The sequence below is a fragment of the Cibotium barometz genome, chromosome 20 (assembly GCF_041138505.1).
Source record: "Cibotium barometz isolate CiBa-2024 chromosome 20, ASM4113850v1, whole genome shotgun sequence".
Classification (NCBI taxonomy): Eukaryota; Viridiplantae; Streptophyta; class Polypodiopsida; order Cyatheales; family Cibotiaceae; genus Cibotium; species Cibotium barometz.
This window is the reverse complement of record NC_141065.1, coordinates 35,669,358-35,690,435: the sequence shown is the minus strand read 5'-3', so window position 1 is coordinate 35,690,435 and position 21,078 is coordinate 35,669,358. Positions and strand designations below refer to the sequence as shown.

At 39.1% G+C, this 21,078-nt stretch overlaps 1 protein-coding gene across 1 annotated transcript; it reads left to right on the top strand.

Moving 5' to 3' along the window:
• Positions 1-5,074: 5,074 nt before the first annotated feature.
• Positions 5,075-6,673, top strand: LOC147627820 (uncharacterized). The gene is made up of 4 exons (XM_086814269.1): positions 5,075-5,125; positions 5,308-5,418; positions 5,659-5,899; positions 6,007-6,673. The coding sequence occupies exons 1-4, from the start codon at positions 5,075-5,077 to the stop codon at positions 6,612-6,614; spliced, it is 1,011 nt and encodes a 336-aa protein (XP_086670395.1). The 3' UTR covers positions 6,615-6,673.
• The last annotated feature ends 14,405 nt before the right edge of the window (positions 6,674-21,078 follow it).

Below are 21,078 nucleotides of genomic sequence, written 5' to 3'. Positions count from 1 at the left end.
TCACCTTTTGTCGGCCAATCTTGATGCTTGCTTCCTGGACATCTTGAAATCCTAGAATGAGCAAATGCTCCCAAACATCTCCTAAGCTCTATTCATTTCTTGCATTCACCACCTCAATTGAACCAGCAAAAGAAGAGTCAGAGAGATAAATCTATGAGTGTATCCACACCCTCACTTGATTGCAAGGGGACCCTCACTTGATTGCAAGGGAACCCACTCCCCATTCATCTTCATCCATCGTTCATAGAAAAATCGAATGGATAAGCTCTGACGACGAGTCTTCAAGTATTGAAAGGAGGAAAGTTTTTCTGATGGAAAAGCTCAAAAAATGAAAATTTTAAAAAAGTCAACCGAAAAGTGAGAACTTGGGAATGGTGATGCAACTTGCATCTAAACTTTAATGGGTTTAAATATTCCAAAACTATAGACTATAAAAGTACTAAAAGCTACTGAGAGAGTGGATAAAATGTAGATGGTAGGACCTAAAAAGTCTATAAAAAATAGGTAAATCATTTGCTTTGTCTTCCACTATGGGGTCAAAATTAGCTTCTTTAATCAAAAGATTACCAAAAATTTGGATTTTTTACAGGGCCTATTTCATAGTCCAAATTTTCCCTAATGTGTATTCCATCCTCAAACAGATGGCCAAACAAAAATTTACAAGTAATTGGCCTTTGATGTTCTCAAATCATACTACCATGATGAGCAACCGAAATTGGAACAATATCTTCCTTTGGTTCAGGCAATCCTAAATGATACTCACTCATTGAGTATTAGCCGGATGCGGTATGAGGCAGCATCTGGCGGTTATCATCTCTCTTGATGACGACACAGGTGTCGTCATCTCTTGAGGCCAATAAAAGGGTGGTTGCAAGATCAGGGTGCCCAGTTTTGTCCACTCAGGCACCCTGTAAACAGTAAAAAAACAGGCATTTGTGGCTAATCTCTCCTAGTAAATGAAGGAATTTCGTTTCAAGTTCTTTTGTTGGAACATCATATTCAAAGTTGAAAATATAGTTGCATAATTTGATTAAGCATTAGATAGTCAAAAGTCCTCATTTTCTTAGGTACAAAGTCAATGTATACACCCTGTCCCAAATTTGAACTGATTCCATAAAATGCTAATATCTTTTACATATAAACTCATATGAGATTCTCACTTTGTACCTTAGATCTTCACATAATATGGAGCTTAACTTGATTTTTTGAGAAAATTTTAAGATATTTATCTATTTTCTTTAAATATTTCAAGGTCTTTAAAGTGTTATAATATATGCCACTTTTGTACCCACAATAGCTACCACTTAAAATCCTCAATCTTGTAGATCAAAAGAGTGGGTAGATATTGAGACATTAGTAGAATGTGGTGGCTAGTAAAAATTACAAATCCAATGGTTGGATTTTTAATGATCTCTTTTTCAAAATTCTTCCAGACTATCAGAAGGCCTGCAAATATTAATAATCTAATAAGTAAAATTACATTTTTGATGTGAATCATCTAAAACCTATAGGGACTAGTGTACTTGTAATGGTGCATCTATGGAAAAATAAATTGGATCACTCTAAGTATGGAAAGATCATTTGTTTATCATTTCATCATATTTTTTTATTAATTTTGATTAATTAGACTAATTTATATTAATTTAAGCTATATTGGGTTAATTTAAGGGCAAGCATATTTTTTATTATTTGCTTGATCTCATTTTAAGTACCTTGCTCCCCAAAATTTTCTCTCCAAGCATTGTCCCAGTCCAGCATAAACTGGATAAAACCGGACACCCTGATCTTGCAACAACCCAAAACCACCAAGACATTCTCAGAAGTCATGTAGTTAATTAAGGAGCACCTTGCCAAGGGTGAGGAAGCATATACCCGACAAGCCAACAAGTCCAGGCAAGATGTCAACTTTAAGGAAGAGGATTGGGTATATCTTCGCATCATGAAACAATGGCTAAAGCAAGTGGGAAATTGTTGTCCCAAACTATCATTCAGAAGTTTCATCCCATTTCTAGTCATTCAGAGGTTAAGTGATGTGTCTTTAAAGTAAAAGTTGTCAAAAAGGTTAGACTATGCACAATGTCTTTCATGTTTCTTGGTTGAAGCCATATGTAGGTCCATAATTGCAGAATATATCATAAAAGCAACAACCAAATATGATTGACAAAGCTTAAGTTATAGAGCAAGAATAAATTCTCCTCCACATATGGAAGCATGGATGTGGTCGAAGAATACGACATTCTACACGAAGTTTAAAGACCGCGGAACCCATGAAGCAGTTTGGCTGGATGAAGAGTTACTTGAAGAGAACCATGAGTTGTTGGCAGACAACTTGGAAGCCCTGAACCTACCACCAAGTTAAGCAAGAGGGAATGTCACATGCACCGTCCACTGGGGTACACAATGACACATTAGCATGATCATCAATGCAACATTTGTATCGAAGTAGAACCTTTTCTAGGATTTTTTATCGTACGTCGTGACCCCATTTTAAGCCCTTAGTCCAGGGATAGTCAGGCACAAGCTACATAGGTTAGTCTCTAAGCTTTAGAGGTCAGTCTATTGTTAGTCCTCTTAACCCACTTGGAGAATGTGTTAGTTAGTGCATGTAGAAGTTAGCCCTAGCATTAGGTCAGGCATTAGTAGGCATGTAGAAGTCTTTAGGTATGTTCGTGGGCTTATTTGGCATGTACAAGGTCTAAGGTTAGCCTTCGACAACCTATGTGACTAGCCGACTAGCATGGGAGTGGGTCTACATGCAGTCGCCTAGTATCTGTTGTTGTAGGCCGACAACATGTGGGGTATAATACTCTAGGCGGCAAGGTCATAAAAGGTGAGACAACATTATAAAAATCATATTTTCCCATGCACAACAATTAATAGCATTTAATTTTTTTATTGGGTATTTTGTGTCCATGGTGAACTGGCCGACAACCCTTTGCTGGGGGCGAGTAGTAGCAAGGAGACATATCAATACAAGCGCATCAGTTCTCATTCAATCATTCAAGTATTCTTAGCAAAGCATACTCAATTTGCACCATCCAAGCACTCTAGGCTACTAATAAGGAAGATACTCTTCACATTCAGCTAGCATATGTGCAGTCCTCCAGCTATCTGGACTTGCATCAGTGGCCAAGGAGAGTCTTCAGCAGAGCCTCGTGATAGCTAGATACTCAATTGATGTACAGTCTTCCTCGTTCTTACATTGGGCATTCATATCATTTGTACTCAACATTGTACAACATTTGTCCAGAGAATAATATAAGCAAATACTCCTACTTGGAGGGGGCCCTTTCAGTGGGTATTGGGACCCAATATTGTGTCATCTTCCACATTCTCATTATCTCTCTCTCTACTCTCTAAAGTTGATGATAAGTATTCTCACCACATAAAGGTATAAACAAGGGTGATGCTGATGTTACTGAAGAGAAGGATACTTGTGTAAGAAGTTTGATTGATCTATGGAAAGATAATATATTGGTTTCTAATGAAAATCCAAAGGCATATATAGAGATGATAAAGAGTGAGTTGAATGCGGCCTACTGCAACAAAATTTGGAGGGTAAGCTGGAGCAAGGTACTTGGGAGAAGAGGTGGAAATTGCTATGGGGTCTGAGAATACCTTCGAAAGCCCAAACCTTTCTGTGGAGAGTATGCATGTGGGCTTTCCCTCTGGGCGTGCAAGTTGGTGGATAGACACTTTACCTCACGGGTTTGTCGTCCTAGGTGTGGATCAGTAGTAGAGGATGGTAAACATGCTTTTTGGGGATGTTTTTCCATCAGGGGGTTGTGGAGAAAGATCGACAATTGGGTGTTTGCTAACATAGCTCTAAGGTGGACTGTTGTATGTTTGGCTCGATAGTTTACTAATATAATAAGAAGAGAACACATTTGAAGGAACCTAACAAATTCATGGCTTTGCATGTATATGTAGGGAAGGATGTGAAGGAGTTGGGGACATATAATAATGGGAGAGTTGGCTTGCCAAAGTTGGGCCTAAAATACAGAGGTGGTATTTGAAGGAGAAACAACTAGTCCATACATTCTTGGCATTGATAGAGAACCCAATTGGATAGAGGCCTGTTGTGAAGATATGAAACAAGGAGGCTATGGAGGAGCAGAGCCCCAAGGGCTTCACCACTGAGCTTGGCATACCATATCAGATGGGATCAATCATCTTTTGTCTGGCAAGATGAGAGGTGGGACCAGATTTGTGGGTTGTTAATAGTGAAGAGTTATACTAGTGTTGTTTTTGTTCGGATCTGAACTATACCTGTGGCATATGTAAAAGGTGGACTGTTGTATATGTGGCTCGATAGTTTACTAATATAATAAGAAGAGAACACATTTTTATTAGATACTAATTCTCATTTGATGTGGGTTGCTGGCAAAAGCGTAATAAGGTGGAGACTATGCCCTTATCGGGACAAGATCGATGGAGACCATAGGAACTCATCAAATACAGGGGAATGGTCAATGCGAGAAATGTGGACTATGTCGTACTCCGGCTGGCTATGGGCACCTCGTGTGGACCACTCGTCTCATAGAGGGTCGTGGTTGGAGTGTGCCGAGTCGTGACAAAGTGATCGGATGAAGGGCGTGGACGTGCGAACCTCGTCGTCGTATTCGCAGACATGGTTATAAAAGCAGTCGATGTAATGGTCCGTCTACACTCTGAGTGGATTTGAGTTATAGCCATGGATACGTCTCTCACGCACAAGCGCTTGCTCGCGTTTGTGTGCACGCAAATAGCCTGAAAGAGTAGGCATGTTTGCGCTCACGAATAGCCTGAATGTTTAGGCATGTTCGTGATGCGAGTGAATTATTAATTTTTGATTATAAAGCATTTTTTTTAAATTTGAAATAATAATAATTATAATAATTAATGGAAATCTCGAAGAGCATGAGGCAATAGGTATAAAGCTATGAGGCAATCATAAAGCCACTTAAGGTCGGGGGATTTTGGGACTTGGGAGTGCCTCGTCAGTGCAAAGGCGATTGCATTAACAAATGGGACACCATAAAAGTGGACGATCTTGCTAGTAGGGGTTTCTGTGGAGTTTCTGTGTCCCTTATCGATGGGAGAGTTCGATATCGAGGGAGAGGGCAACGATGATGACAGTGAGAAGGCAAAGGAAAAAGGAAAAAAAAAAATCTTCAGAACGTAGCAAGGTGGAGGTTGGTGGGAGAACGGCGTTGCTCGAAGGGATTGTTGGCGACCTTAATAAAAGCTTAACAGGCCTTATTTCAACGCCTATTAACATAGGAGTGCTGCGGTACATGTAAAAGAGCAAGTGACGTAAAAGAGCAGGTGAATTTCACAATGAAAGAGACTTGGCTTGCGAAGGTGGCAGAAGCGATGCAGGCCCACACAGGCTCTCCAGAAAAGCAGGCTCTGATACCATGTAGAAGTCTGGAGGAGGTAGCGATTACAATTAATTAAAACATCATTAGCAAAACATTAATTGATAAGCATTAATTAACTGTTACTCAGATTGTAGAGGTCGCCATCGCTCACAAGCAGGAGTTGCGCTCGTAGTTGTGAATCGTTGTTAATTAATTGTATCGATTGATTACATTTATATAGAAGTAGAAGCACCCATTCATTCGCATCACTTCGTGATGGGCGTTCACACTCGTATAGGGACACGAGCATTAATTCCAACACGGCTTGGCTTGCGAGGTGGCTTTGGCGAAGGGGCAGTATGGATCGAACAAAGAGGATCCGCACAAGGGTTATAAGGACACAGACAGCTCGCCCCAGGGGGACAAGCAGTCTCCCAAAAAGGCAGCACCGTACAAGAAGCCAAGCGTAGTTGCCCTTGCGGTGGAAGGAGTAGTGTCGTGCCAAGATTGCAAATATGTGGGAACCAGATCGCTCGCGTACGCAAAGCCCCTAGCTGGTAAGTAATTAATATCTTAATAATGCAAGTGTGCTTGCTTGCTTCAAAGTCTAAACCAGAAAGACGAGGCCTGTATATCTTTCACAACATGATGATACCCTCCGCAGGAGCCAAGGTGAAGCTCGCATGCCAAGCCGGCCTCCGCTACCAGAAGTTCTTCTACTCCACAGCTCTCACCGACTCTCATGGCTACTTCTTGCTGCGCGTCCCCCGCTTCGACTTCAAGCAGTTCCTGCCTCTGATCAAGAACTGCAAGGTCTACTTGGTCTCCTCCCCAGACAAGAAGTGCAGCACTTGCACCAACATCAACTATGGCAAATCCGGAGCCCCTCTCCGCCTGGAAAAGTCATACCCCGATGATCTCTTCCACACATACCCCGATAAGCTCCTCTACTCTGTGGGACCTTTTGCCTTCGCTCCTGCCCGCCCATGCAAGACACCTCCTCCTGTGTACCCCCCACCTTCCCCACCCGCTTACAAGTCCCCTTCTCCTCCTCCTCCTCCTGTGTACTCCTCTCCCCCGGTGTACCCCCCACCTTCACCACCCGCTTACAAGTCCCCTTCTCCTGTGACGTACCCCCCACCTCCCTCACCCTCCCCTCCTCCCCCGGTTTACAAATCTCCTTCCCCAGTGTACAAGTCCCCTCCCGTCTACCCCCCGCCACCTTCCTCGCCCGCTTACAAGTCCCCTTCACCGCCCCCCCACCACTACTAGAGGTCCATAAATTCATAGTCCACGCGCCTAAAATGGTAGGCGCCCTAGTTTTCTAAGGAATAAACAAACCACCACTACAATTTCGGGTGGAGTAACAACATTTTCCAGCAGCAACCACAGTATTCTCTCCCCTCTGCCCCCTCTCTCTCACTTAGGTGGCAGCAGTGATTGCATGTTCTATTTGCACTCACTCTTGCCGTTACCTTGTATTACCGAAAGGCTACGTCAATGTGCTTTGGAAAGAGAAAAACAACATTTTGTATACGTACCCATCTACACAATTTACTTTCCTATAAATCTGGGGTCCTCATACCCATCTCGGCAATAAAGGACATGGTACCCAAAATTCCTTACTCACTTCTTGGTGTAAACTATAATCTCATGCTCCACTACTAGTAGTGAACTTAGGTGCTCTCTCTTACGGATCCTATCTTCGTCCTGTCTATTACACCTAGGTGTGGTTCTCTTCAAGCTCTTCAGCAACACTATTTTTTCGACGCTATAAGTGCTGCTATATCCCACAGTATAACCGTCGCTATATCCCACGATATAAGCGTCGATATTTCCTACGTTGTTTTCGCCCGTTGAGAGCGGCACTAATGAAAAATGATATCATTCCTATTTCCATCACTTATAGCGGCGTTGATAAAAAACAACATCACTATTTCTGCCACTTAGCGGCGCTGATTAAAAAAATAAGAGCGCTGCTATTTCCACCGTGCAGTGGCACTGTTCAAGACAGTTCTAATTTGTATAAACAAACATGTCGATGTATTAAAATGCATTTGCGTATCGACATATGAAAATACATCTGAAACATAGTAACTCCCGAAATCTTATTTGTAATGAATCCAGAATGCCATAAAAGGCGAGTTACATCCAAACTGCCATGAAAGGCGAGCTACATCGAGTATGGAGTTACACAACATAAAACACAATAGGCGGGTCTCTAGTCATCCTCCTCCTCATCATCATCCCCCTCGTCCTGCTCTCACCTATGCCTCTTCATCATCTTCCTATATCACACAAAATTAAGTAATATTAAAAAAAATTAGATAAATTTCTAAAAGCTTATAAAACCAAAGGAATTTGAACTTTTAAAACTTGTTCAAACAAGTAACTTACATCGGGCATAGCTTCATATTTCAAAGGGATACCCTGTTGTTGTGTGGCCAAGATCCCATTGGGTTAAGCAAAGTCGTACTCTTCACACGAGAAGAAAAATGGCCCACCATATTTTTCCTGCATTGGGCACACATTAAAAAATGACAATTTATATAAGTTTTAATTCTTTAGAAACTAAAGTTTTGAATACAATATGTTAAGGGTTCAAATACTTACAAACTAATCACGGAAAGACGGCACTCCACCCGATCCAAGATGAGAAGCCCCTCTTTTATACATGCATACTCGGGCTGCTTCTCTTTATTGCTTGAATAGATTGGGATTTTCCCAGTATGTCTTTTTGGCCTTCTTCCAATATTTATCTGATTTTCCTGGTGGCTTCATGCCACCACGCTTGATGGCCTTAGCAATCAATGATTTCTTATGACTCACATGTCCCCACATACGATTGAGCATCTTAAAGTTATTAAATTGTAAGCCGGGTGTGGCACATGACACTCTGTCTTCAATACACTTAGAATGTATTGCTACTTTGCATCATCTTTATTTCTCCAGTTTTAATGCCCCAAATGTTTCCGAACTCAAAATTTATAAGGTAATGCATGCATACTATGACATGCTTCCCCTTACTATCCTCAATGATGATCCCATCTATGCTCCTCACATGGTAAGGAAGTGTCGTAGGGTCGTACGCATTTGGACTCACCACCTGCTATGCCTGCACATATTGTGAGGAGGAATTGGAAGCAGATCTATTACTGCTCCCTAAACAACCACCCAACTACCCTCACTAGAATGTCAGGAAGAGGCAGACCTCCTATCTATCGACGAGGATGTGGTATGAGGTTGTGGACTAGGTGCCACAGAAGAAAGGGGAGTGGGATGGTTGCAAACTCCACTTGTAGGCCCAACACCCTAAAATGGACTAGATCCTCTAATGGGAGTGGATAAGGGTATAGGAGTGCATAACGTAGGAGTAGAACCACCCATCAGAGTACCCCACATAGGTTAGGGTAACCTATGCAAGGAATCGAGTGTGGAACAAAAATGTTCCACACATTCTCTCTCCCATATCGATGCGACAAACTAATGGCCAACTGTGAGAGTTGCTCCATGTTTGGATCATCAACAATGGACATTGAACAACAAGCCAATGGGCTTCTCAAGTCTGGATCGCCCCTCTACATGTCTACATTATAAAAAGGAGGCTATCATGTTTATAGAATAAGGAGGACTTAAAAAGCAAATCTATTATGTGTATGCCTTATGCATGTATAGAGCTCTATGCATAAGCCATAAGCTCTATGCATAAGGCTCTAGTCATAAGGCTTATGCATAGAGCTTATGACATGCATAAGACTTATGAATAGGGATTATGGCATGCATAGAGATTTATGGGTAGACCTTATGGATTATACAAAGAGATTATGACATGCTTATGATGCTAGGGAAATTCCAGAGAGAAAACCATTAACACTACTATATATTGGTGCATGCATTCATATTTAGTTTTCTAATTGCTCACTTTTTTTCTCGGTACAAATGTCTTCTACTAGTTTGGCTAGTCATGGGTAACCATTAATTGGAGGTCCAGAGTGGTTACAGAGAATAATCCATTGTTCATGTGTGCAGGATGTAAGAATATTTATGTATGTGAATGTAGAGTGACATTGGAGCATATTAGAAAATGGGGATCATTTGAACCAATGCCATCCAGCATGATCATGCAAGCCAATTCATCAGTTAGTATATAAACTTATGAGATGATATGTATACTCGCGGTTTGCCATATGTAATGTTAAGTGTCATTTTTAAATATGGTTCATTAGGATGAGGGGGGAATGGACATTTGGCACAAGTACTACACAATATATCTCATTATTCCATCAATGGGGAAAACTTTATGAAGGAGTACAAGCATTGTAAGGAGCACTTGGAAAGTGGAGCTTGTCCAGTACATTTTGGAAGGCCTAGGATTTCCTCCACATGAGACAGAGGAAGAGGATGCCATAGAGGAGATGATCACTCACTTTTTTCAAAGCGAGCATGAGGAAGAGACACCTAACTTTGAAACACATGAAAGAGAGGATGTGTTACACAAGGAGGCTAACAAACCATTCTATGAGGGTATAAAGTACTTAACTTTGTGGGCATGTATGCTTGCAAACAACATATGGATGGAGAGATAATAGTGTAAAAAGCCTACTACTCCGATTATTAAAGAAGATATGCCCAACAAACAATTTGTAATGCTCAAAAAGTACTTTCCATGCTTGGTATCAATCACACTCATGCATGCCATAATGATTGTGTACTATTTAGGGGTACCTTTTTCAATGTCTAATTTTTGAAGAGGATCATTTACAGGAAGGATTTACAGGGTGCCTTTGCCAATGTCATGCAATGTCCAATTTTTGGAGAGGATCCTCATGAAGGATTTACAAGGTGGCAAAATTCCACAAAAGGTATTCGGAGGCACTTTCCTATTATATCTCGCATTCAACATATGTTGTGGTGTCAATCCATTGCTAAGTTAATGACATGGCATATGAACCATCGTTCAACCGCGATGGCATGATAAGGAATTTCACCAACTTACCAGCTTGGGCTCACATTGAGAATGGATGGCCAGAGTTCAAAGAAGAGTCCCATAATTTACAGCTTGGATTGGGTATGGATGGGGTGATAATGAACTGCAATATGCTTGGACTTGCTATGTTGCACATAGTCTTTGGCTAGACTAATAGCAGTTTGGTTGTCACATCTAAGAGGAGTGCTTGAGGAAGGAGAATGACCAATATTAGCAAGCAATTGTCGAAGCCAAACCGATTCACGAGCTGCTAAAGATACAGCTACATATTCAGACTCTGTAGTAGAAACTGCAATACAGCATTGTTTCTTGCTAGCCCAAGATACCAAACAGCCATTGATAAAGAAGCAATTACCATTGGTGGATCGCATGGACAAGTTAGAGCTTGCCCAATCAGCATCTGAATAACCCAAAAGATTAAGAGAAGTTGATGAAGATATGTCTTCTTGACGGCGATATACAAGTCCAAAATCTGCAGTGCCCTTCAAGTACTTCAAAACATGTTCTGAGGATAAGACCTTTTATACTTGTTGCATGAAAGATAGATTATTAGACACAAGTATAGTGTCATCAACATAAAAGGCGAATATCACAAAATGGTTATCCACATTGCACTTGATATAAATATTTGGATCATAGAAGCAAGAAACAAACCCTTGAGATGTGAGAAATTGATCAATCTTGATGTACCATGATCGTGAAGCTTGTTTTAGTCCATACAAAGCACGGTGGAGTTGGCATACAAGATGTTCCTTTTCGGGAATTGTAAAACCTTCAGGTTGCTCCATGTATATTTCCTCCTTTAAGTCTCCATTAAGAAAAGCCCTCTTAACATCCATTTGATGTATTTCCAAATCAAACTGAGTTGCAAAAGCAAGTAGTACTCGAATGCTTGTACTATGAACTACGGGTGAAAAAGTGTCATGATAGTCAATCCCTGCAATTTAAGAGTATCCCTTTGCAACTTAACGAGCTTTGAATTTATCAAAAGATCAATCTGCCTTTGTTTTAGTCTTGTAAACCCACTTACATTTGATAGGAGTATGATCAGAAGGTAGATTGGTAAGAACCCATGTACCTTTCGAGATTAAAGACTCATATTCAGCTTCCATGGCTTCCTTCCATTGTTCCTTTTGTGGAGAGGATATAGCTTCTGCATAAGTTGAAGGATCTTCACAAATAGCCAATACTTGATTAAAGGTTTCAAGAACGTCATCATATACATGATTTGCCCCGTTATCAAGTTCAATAGGAAGATCAACATAGATATCAAGATCTGTAGCAGTCTCCTTTGAAACCGTAGGATGAACATCAATAGACTTGTCCAATATCCATCAAAAGAGTGTTGTCGTCATGCAAATCATTGTCCAAAAGTAGAAAAGGGAAAGAAGTGAGTAATGTTTTTGTATCATCAGCATCATCTGTGGACCACTAACCTCCCGTCAATTGCTCATTGAATATAGCATCTCGATTAACAATTGCTTTTTGAGAACCTGGATCGTAAAACTTGTAACTCTTTGAGTTGTGAGAATAAACAATAAACATAACCTTCAAACCTGAAGGTTCTAGCTTGTGTCGTGTCTCTTTTGGGACATGAATATAAGCAATACACCCAAAGACTTTGAAATGTGCAACAGAAGCAGTTTGACCTGTCCAAGCTGTGATTGGAATCTTACTAGAAGGTGCAGTAGTTGGAAGATGATTTTAAACAAAAATGGCTATCAATACTGCTTTTACACAAAAAGAGTGATATAATCAAGAATGAACAAGCATGCATCTGATTGCATTCAAAATTGTACGATTCTTTTGCTCTGCAACTCCAGAATGAATAAGCATGCATTTGATTGCATTCAAAATTGTACGATTCTTTCGCTCTGCAACTCCATTCTGTTGGGGAGAATATGGAATGGTATACTCATGGTGGATGCCGTGGCTGATGTAATGATCATAAAATAAGTTGGAAATATATTCACCACCATTATCACTTCGAATAATTTTGACTCTTCGACCAGTGTGATTCTTCATAGATATTTGGTACCTCTTAAATGTGTCCAATGCTTCTAATTTATGTTGTAGCAAAAAGACATTTGTATACCATGAATAGTCATCAATAAAAGTAATGAAGTAACGGTAGCAAGACTTGGATGGAGGAAAGGGTCCACAAATATCAGTATGAATGAGATCCAAAAGATTATTTGAATGAATATTTGTCATTGGAAATGGCTTACAATGATGTTTTCCTAGAGCACAATATTCACATATCCCCATATGCGGGTGAGATTTGAGGTCCATACCTCTCACAAGATCATGACGATGAATATCAAGAAGCTTTGAGAAATTTGAGTGAGCAAACCGATGATGCGCTGTTACAACATTTGCAACATCCTCATTCAATGAAAGTTCAAAGAGATTACCATGTCGAGGCGAAACCGCAATAGTGGTGCCATTCTTTTCGATGCGACACTTTGTATTATCAAATCCAACAAATAGACCAAGATCCACAAGTCGCACAACAGAAAGTAAGTTTCTTTGTAATTCAAGAACATATAAAACTCCTCGCAGTATTTTGGTTGAGGAAGAAGTTCCCAAATACAAGTCGCCAATACCCATTACTTGGCAAGTTATATTATCAGCAAGATAAACCACTTTCTTGATAGGAATTAGATGATAATTGTGTAACCATTGCAATTGATATGTCATGTTTCCAGTAGCACCAGAATCAACAATAAAGAGAGAACCAACATGTAGTACCTTTTCTGGAGAGACATTATATGAACCAAATTAGCCTCTTGATGAACATTGTCTTCATCATGAGGATTTTGTTGAGTAGCATAAGCTTGATTTCGAGCTTCATCATAACGCCTCTTGAAGCATTGACTCGATGAATGCCTTGTGCTCCCACAATATTCACAGGTTGTAGAGAAGAGGAAGAACCCCTTGATAAACAAGGTTGCTTATTTGTAATACCATGTTCTTCATCGTACTCTCGTGCCCAACATTCAGATACCAAGTGGCCAGTTTTGTCACAATAAGAACAACGCTTTTGAGGAAATCTCAAATGAGAAGAATTACCTCCTCTTTGGAAGCCACAAGTTGTAAATTGGGAGGAGGAAGAAGGGCGTTGTTGAAATGGACGTCTCCGGACAGCAAAGACTGTCTCTGATTCTGTGTACTCTTGGGCAATCATGACCGTTTCATGAGTTACCGACGTCTGACGATCATGATGTTGAGAATATTCAATCAAAGAAATACATGTATGCTCAAAGTCAATTCCATCCTTGTTAGATAACATAGTGACAATATTATCATACTACAAAGGATCCTTCACCATATCAAGAAGGTGTGTAACCAATTGAGTTCGAGGAATAAGATCCCCTGCAGAGCAGAAAGTTGATAATACCTTTGAATGATTCAATGTGACTAGAAATGGATGTACCTGCCTTGAATTGAAACTTGCCCAGAAGAATACGAAGATATACAGAATCTCGGTAATAGTTTTCTTCTCAAACATAGTGATAAGATAGTCCCATATAGCAGATGACATGGATAACAGATAAACATCTAGCATGAGTGAATCATTAAGGGCAGAAAGTATATACCAATGTGTAGCCTTATCACGACGAATCCACAGTGTGCATGATCAATTTTCCACAGTTCAAAAATAGGACCTTCGGTAATAATAACATTATTCTGAAGTGGATCAATAGGTTGAGGAGGGCATGCAAGAATACCAAGAACAATATCTGCCAATTCCTCTCCTTCCAAAATTAATAGTATCTTGTATTTCCAACCAGGAAATCCTTGGCCTTGGAAAAGAGGAACAGAATGCTAGCCCCAGAAGGAAATCCGTTAACAAGTATGGTGTTTGCCATGTCGGGTTGTGAGAACACGTACAAGATAAGATCGCAGAAATTGCAGACTGTGTACGAGATATGAGAAACGTAGCAAAAAATAGGCATGCACCAGAGGACGAGCATAAAGTGATCGTATAAAGAATAGAACATGAACCAAAATTAAAACTCTAAAAGTGGAGACCCGTGTCTCATGCATGTAAGCAAACTTAGAGGTCCATAAAAGATGAAAATAATAATAAGAAAAAACACCGCGTTGAGAAAAAGCACCACGTTATGGCGCAACTTGCACGGCAAGTTTTGTATCTAATCATAGCTTGTACAGTAAGCATCCGTCTGAAGCTTTCACAAAAAGATTTGACGATCAAATCTTACTTACGACTCAGAGATAACTACCTGTTTGCTCTCACAAAGAACCTATTTTACTATTTTAGATGTAGTTTGCCTGAGCTGTCCTAACTTTAGACTCAGAACTCTGATTGACAAATCGTTTTGATAGGATTCACCAGCACTATACCATCTACGCACCAGCACTTGTTTTTGTTTTATGGACACAATTAAGAAACAATTCTAATTACAACAAGTGGAGCTATAAAATCATGTAGGCAACATATAATCAAAGAACCAATCAACCCTACACAAAACTATTACCAAAGATTAATCTTGTAAGACATGAAATCATAATCATAAATTGAACAAGAAGACATAGATGCTTCCCTTATGATTAGAATGGCTCTTACCCATTTTGATGAAAGTAACACTTTCATAATAAAAAATTTTATTCTTTTATGTATAAAAAAATAATCAATATGCATCTTCTATGCATGAAAATGACACTTTTAGAATATAGAAACGATAGGGATTACTGTTTTAGAATAATAAAAGATAATACTTATTTCTAAATTTTTGAAAATTTTTACCATAACCTATGGCTGACCATTTTTCAAATTTTCTTACTTATTTTTACTTAAAAATTAACCTCAATTGGTTTTAAGCATTTTAAACTAAACAATTTTCACTTTTTAAAAGAGAATTAATATGAGAGTTTAATTCTAACTATTAGTTCACTTAACTAGGATAAAGAAGGGCTGATTTTAATCATGAGAGAGGGGGAAAGCCTTTCCACAAGGCATAGCGTCCATTTATCACTTCAAACAACACAAAAATTACAAAAGCATAAAAAGAATAAAGAGAAATATAAGATTTCTAACTTACATAAATTCTGGGAGCTTTCCTCTGGCTTGATGGTTTGAGGGTTCTACTCTTGTTTGTAACAAGAGTGGCCACCAATCTTTAGAAGAGGGAAAGGTCAAAAACTAGTGAATTATTAAGAAATTCACAGTTCTTGGCTCTTGGGAGAAGTAGAGTAACAGTGCATAAACACTATTATTTTTCAACAAAAGGAGGAGGCTTCTATTTGTAGGAAAAAGTGAGCTCCTAAAACCAAGCAAACTGATTCTATAACTTTTCAAATCAGTTTGGTCAATTTTTGACCATTTTTAGGTCAGTTTAGCTTACTTTTTGGAACTAGACTTGAATTAGGAGCGAGGAGAGATGAAATATCTCAATTTTTGAAAGGGTACTGAACCCTAGGAAGTACCTCAAAGAAAAGTGGTCCTAAAGTGGGTGCCAAGAAGGGTGTTGGAAAGAAAGCTAAGAAGGAACTCAAGTTTGCTGGTAAGAATAACTAGAAGCAGTCAAAGGAAAAGAGCATTAAGACAAAGGAAATGGACATGGAGACAAAGGAGGCCACAAAACGAGAGGAGACAAAGGAAAGGGACATGGAGACAAAACCAGAGGAGATGGAGACAAACTTGGAGGAGACAAAATAGAAAGCTTCATTCTCCTCCCTATTTATCATTGAAAATATTTATTAAATTTTTTTAATTAATTTTATAATCTTTTTTGTAAAGATTGAGAAATTCTCTTCTCATTTTATCATGTTTTGTACTCAGAATACATTTGTACTTAAATTTGTCAAGGTAGAACATGAGTTTGTAATGGGTTGGCTATGGTTTTGAGATGTTGTGCCAGAATTTTCTTTAAATGTCATCTAGTGACTCGAGTATATCTCTAAAAGGAAAATATTAGAAATCTAAAAGGACTTCTTTAAAAAAACTCCAAATATTGCAATTCTAAAAGAACTTCATAAAAATTTCCAAAGGCACAGCAATCACGAGACAAAAATTTTCATTGATGAATTCCATAAGTAAATTTACAAAATTGGTTTGAGTGGAGCCCAAGAGTCAAAGGAAAATATTATAATTCTAAACATACTTCATAAAAAAACTCCACAAAGATTTCTTATTAAGTCATGCTTATACCACCAGATTCCTATAATCAATTGTGCCCTATATCCTCACTTCCCATGATATTGAGGTGCTCCCTTATATTTAGGAGGCTCCAATTCCTTCTTGTACTTACAATTTCCACCACACCATTGGGAAACCTAATGCATATGTCAAGAGGCAAAACAACTTGTTCATCCGCTTGCAATGGGACCCAAGTACTGTTTTTCTTCATCCATTGTTTGTAATAAAAACAAATGTATAAGGTAGCACAAGTTTTAAGATACCAAAATGTAACACTCGACTCTACTATTTTTCACTTAAATGTATCATCCTTATGCTTCCCCTCTACAATGTTCCACTGCTCTCCAAGCAAGGAAACCATGTCATCACCTAGTACTTTTTGCAAACAAACATGGTAAGTGTTTGTGACAAAGTAAACTGATTGAACATCTTAGTAAAAAGATGAATTAGGCATACCGTGCTAAGACCCACAGATCGAGATGGCTTTGCAAACTTTGAAGATCCTTGTATGTCACAAAGTATCTTTGATTTCATGACCATAACCACCAAGCATGAGGAGTTGGCCATTCAACAGAAGAGAGGAGAGACGATGTGATAATCGCTAGCTTACCAAACCCAATGTCATGCCTTTGTACCACATAGAAGTACCGGTAAAAGATCTTTTCCTTTACAAAGATCTACATTGGTTTTACAAGGAAACATAGCCTCACCAAAGTCTGCATCATGGAGTGCTTGAAATGTTTCGGTAAGGCTTCGTAATGGTTTCCCCTTTGCCAAGTTGGAAGGAAAAATATATGTAACCTAAAAATAAGATCATCAAACATGAAAGATGTAGCTATCGTAATATCTGCAACCTAAAAATAAGATCATTAAACATGAAAGATGTAGCTATCGTAATATCACATGCCTCCTTCCTTCCCTATGATACTTACAGTTGCATGGGAATCGAGTTTGTTGGTAAAGATGGATGTCTTGTGCCCTGTACACATGTTGTACAATGGCTCGATTTTTGGAATCCTTGTAAATGACCCTTCCAATGAAGCTCCATCACATCTCGTTCATCAAACTTGAGTAAGCTATAGGAAAACCCAAGCACCCTTGCGAAATGCCTCTCTCACCCAAGCACCATCATCGTCCCTCTTGTTATACAACGAGATCTCCTCAATCTCATATTTTGGTCTTCTTCATGGTGCAACCATATCAATTGTGAAACTATATTGTTGAGATTAGGGTTGGGCGAATGAGAAAGAGAAAGAAAAAGTGAAGATGCTATGCAGATTAGGGTTTCGGGCTTGATGGATATTGAAAAGATGAAAGAAGAAGGGAGGAAGGTTTAACAAGAGTTTAATTTGGACGTTCAAGAGGGAAAGTGGACTTGAAAATGAGATTTTTGACTATAATGAAATTCGAGGTGGTGGGTTTTTGGGGGGAAAAGTGGCTCTTTGGGGGTATCTCAAAAAATTTAAAAATTTTAAGGATTTTTTGGGGCCACACTACTTTTTGAAAGGGACAAGTATAATTATTAGTGCTAAAAGCCTATTCCCCCAACCTAGTCTCCCTCCCTATATTCAAAGGAGACCAAATGTGCACAATCCTCTATTCCTATTAGTCTGTTTGCTAATTACTTTCATTAGCAAAAGGCCCAAAATATGTTCAAATTCCCCCTAATGCTCTAAAGCCCTTGGGGGAGAGTGTCATTCTCACTCTATAGTCTCCATGGGAGAGAATGTCAATAGTTCCATTCTTTAAAACCCCATGCGGAAGAATAGCAATAGTTCCCTTCTCCATAGCCCGAGAGAATGATAATAGTGACATTCTCCATAGTCTGGGGAGGATGGAATTACGCTATGATTTTGCATGTACCTCTAACATGTCTTAATTTTAGCACTTTAGTACTTATAATTAGAGTATGATTTTCTATGTGCCTTTCCCATGTACATAATTAGTGTATGCTTTTGGTTTTTTTCCAAAATTTTATAGTGATCGTAAGTATCTATATGGGTGCCAACTTTGCCATCAAGGGCACCCAAATGGTAACTTTTGACGAAGATATACACACGATTTATAGCAGCTAATCTCATTGGTCACTTAAAATTTGTAACTACAATTTTAATCATATGAAATTGTCACTATAATGTAGATAGGCTATCTTTCAGTGTCCTTTAATGTATAGATGTTAAGACTTATGGTTCCTTATAACACATTTTATATGTCATACACCCTTTTTTTCCTTCCATACAAACTTTAGATATGCATAGTGATCTCGTAAGAATGTTGCATGCATTATATGTAGGTTCTCTTTCAATGTCTCTAATGAAGTATGTTGATGCTTGTGGTACTTATAGAAATTTTTGCATGTCATACACCCTCTTTCCCTTCATACAAACTTCAGATCTATTGATGCTTGTGGTTCCTTATAGAAATTTGTACATGTCATAAATCTTCTCTCCCTTTGTACAAACTTTACATATGCATTTTGATCTCTTAAGAATCATGCATCCATTATATTTAGGCTTATGGTTTAACTTTTGATATGGTGGTCTCTTCCATAACCACATGAGGGAGAATGCACTAGTGTCATTCTCTCCATGCGGTTATGGGAAATGGGGAGAAAGCATTTTCCATAAGCCCCCCCATGGGGAGAATTCATTCTCCCCATGGGATTATGGAGAATGGAACTAGTGGAACTATTGCCAATCTCCCCCATGGGGTTATAGAGGATGGAACTAAAGCTTTCTAATATTAAAAATCTTTTGGTGTAAGGTGGTGCAAGGAAACGGAGGGTCATGGCAACAAGGAATCTTTCCATGGAATTTTTTATTTGTATTTTTTATGTATGTGTTAATTTAAAGGTTTTTCCTGATAGATCTAATGGTGGTTTTGTTGTGTCCAAGGAATTTCTTAGTTGATGCATCTGGTGTGGGAGATACTATGCACATTTTCAAAGCCTGCATGAAGAACAAGGAGATAACATCAAGCATCCATGATTCAAATTACAAGAGTGTCCTTGAGGTGGTTACAAAGAACATTATGCAAGACATCAAGGGGCTTATTAGTGCAAGGGATATACAAGATGCATGTGATGAAGCCGGCATCAGTGCAAGGGTTACGAGGGAATCTATGGGGAGTCATCAAAAGAGCTCTTCATGCCCGAGGGATTCAAGGGCACTTTCTTCCTCCTTCCTACAAAGTATCATTAGAAAAGAAGGCAAGCAATGCAGGTGTTTAATCAATCCTTTGTGAGTATATTCATGTAGAAGGAACAATGATTTTAGATCCTAAGTCCAAGGATAGGCTTGAAATACAGTACGACACATACAACAACCTCTTTTTGGACCTAAAGAACCTTCAACGACATATGATCTGATTCTATAAGGTTTCACACAACATCAAGGTTGGGTTTGAGCATTTATCATTTAGCTTACAAATTTCCCTTATCAATGACATGAATTAATTGTGTTGTTTGGCTTTGTTTATGTGATATGTAGAATGGGAAAGGGATTCCTATGGCTTACACTGAAATTGGATGAGACTCAACTAGTAAAAGGAAAAAGATTGGAGCAAATGGGAGTCACATATACGAATGAAGCAATGGCATATGCAAAGGACAAGGATGAAATCCCTTCTTTCAGTGTTCAATTTGAGAAGGATAATTGGTGGCTTGGAGCCTTTGAGGTTTCAAAGGAGAACAAAGAGGGGTTGAATTGGATGCTTCAACGATGCCCTCAAATTCCAGAAGTCATCAAACAACATATGAATGGGGAGGATCTTGAAGTGGATTGTGTGGGCTCCTTTCGTGTGGATTGGCATCTAGGTGGTGATTTGAAGACCATAAAATGCATGTGTAATTGTGACAATAGTGCACAATGCCTCCATCTGTGTCCATTGTGCATGAAGCGATCAATTCTCAAGCCAAAGTGCGAGGATGAGCTCTGATGGGTGGACAAGATCTTGTCTTCTGATTTAGATGGAACACCCAATAGGGACACAAAGGATCCATATTGGGCACCAATTATTCCGTTCCCAAAGAAAAGTATACACTTTTGCACATTGCATGCCATGATAAGGATTTTTGATAGGTTTCTTAAGCTTCACATTGACTATGCAGCCAGCCTCACGCTCAACACAAGAAATAAAATGTAAAGATTGTGAAAGATCTTAAGAAGTCTGGGGCACATCATATTGTTTCTCAACAAGTGTCAATGAATGGTGCAAAGGCGAGGCGATTCTGGCATCCTATGAACGATTGAGGGAGAAGCCTTCCAATGGGAGCATTGGAAGGATATTTGCAAGTGCACCATAGGTCTTGACAAGGATCCAAATCTACAAAACAAGTGAAAGAAGGTGTGGACTTACTTTGAGAAGGTTGTGAGTGAAAACTATTCTAAAGAGCACAACAACTCAAGAATAACAAAATGTGTTCAAAAATAGATGTGATAGAATTCATCAAGCTTGTTAGTGAGAGTTGGGAAGAAGGTGTGGACTTACTTTGAGAAGGTTGTGAGTGACAACTATGTTAAAGAGCACAACAACTCAAGAATAACAAAATGTGTTCAAAATGTGTTCAAAATAGATGTGATAGAATT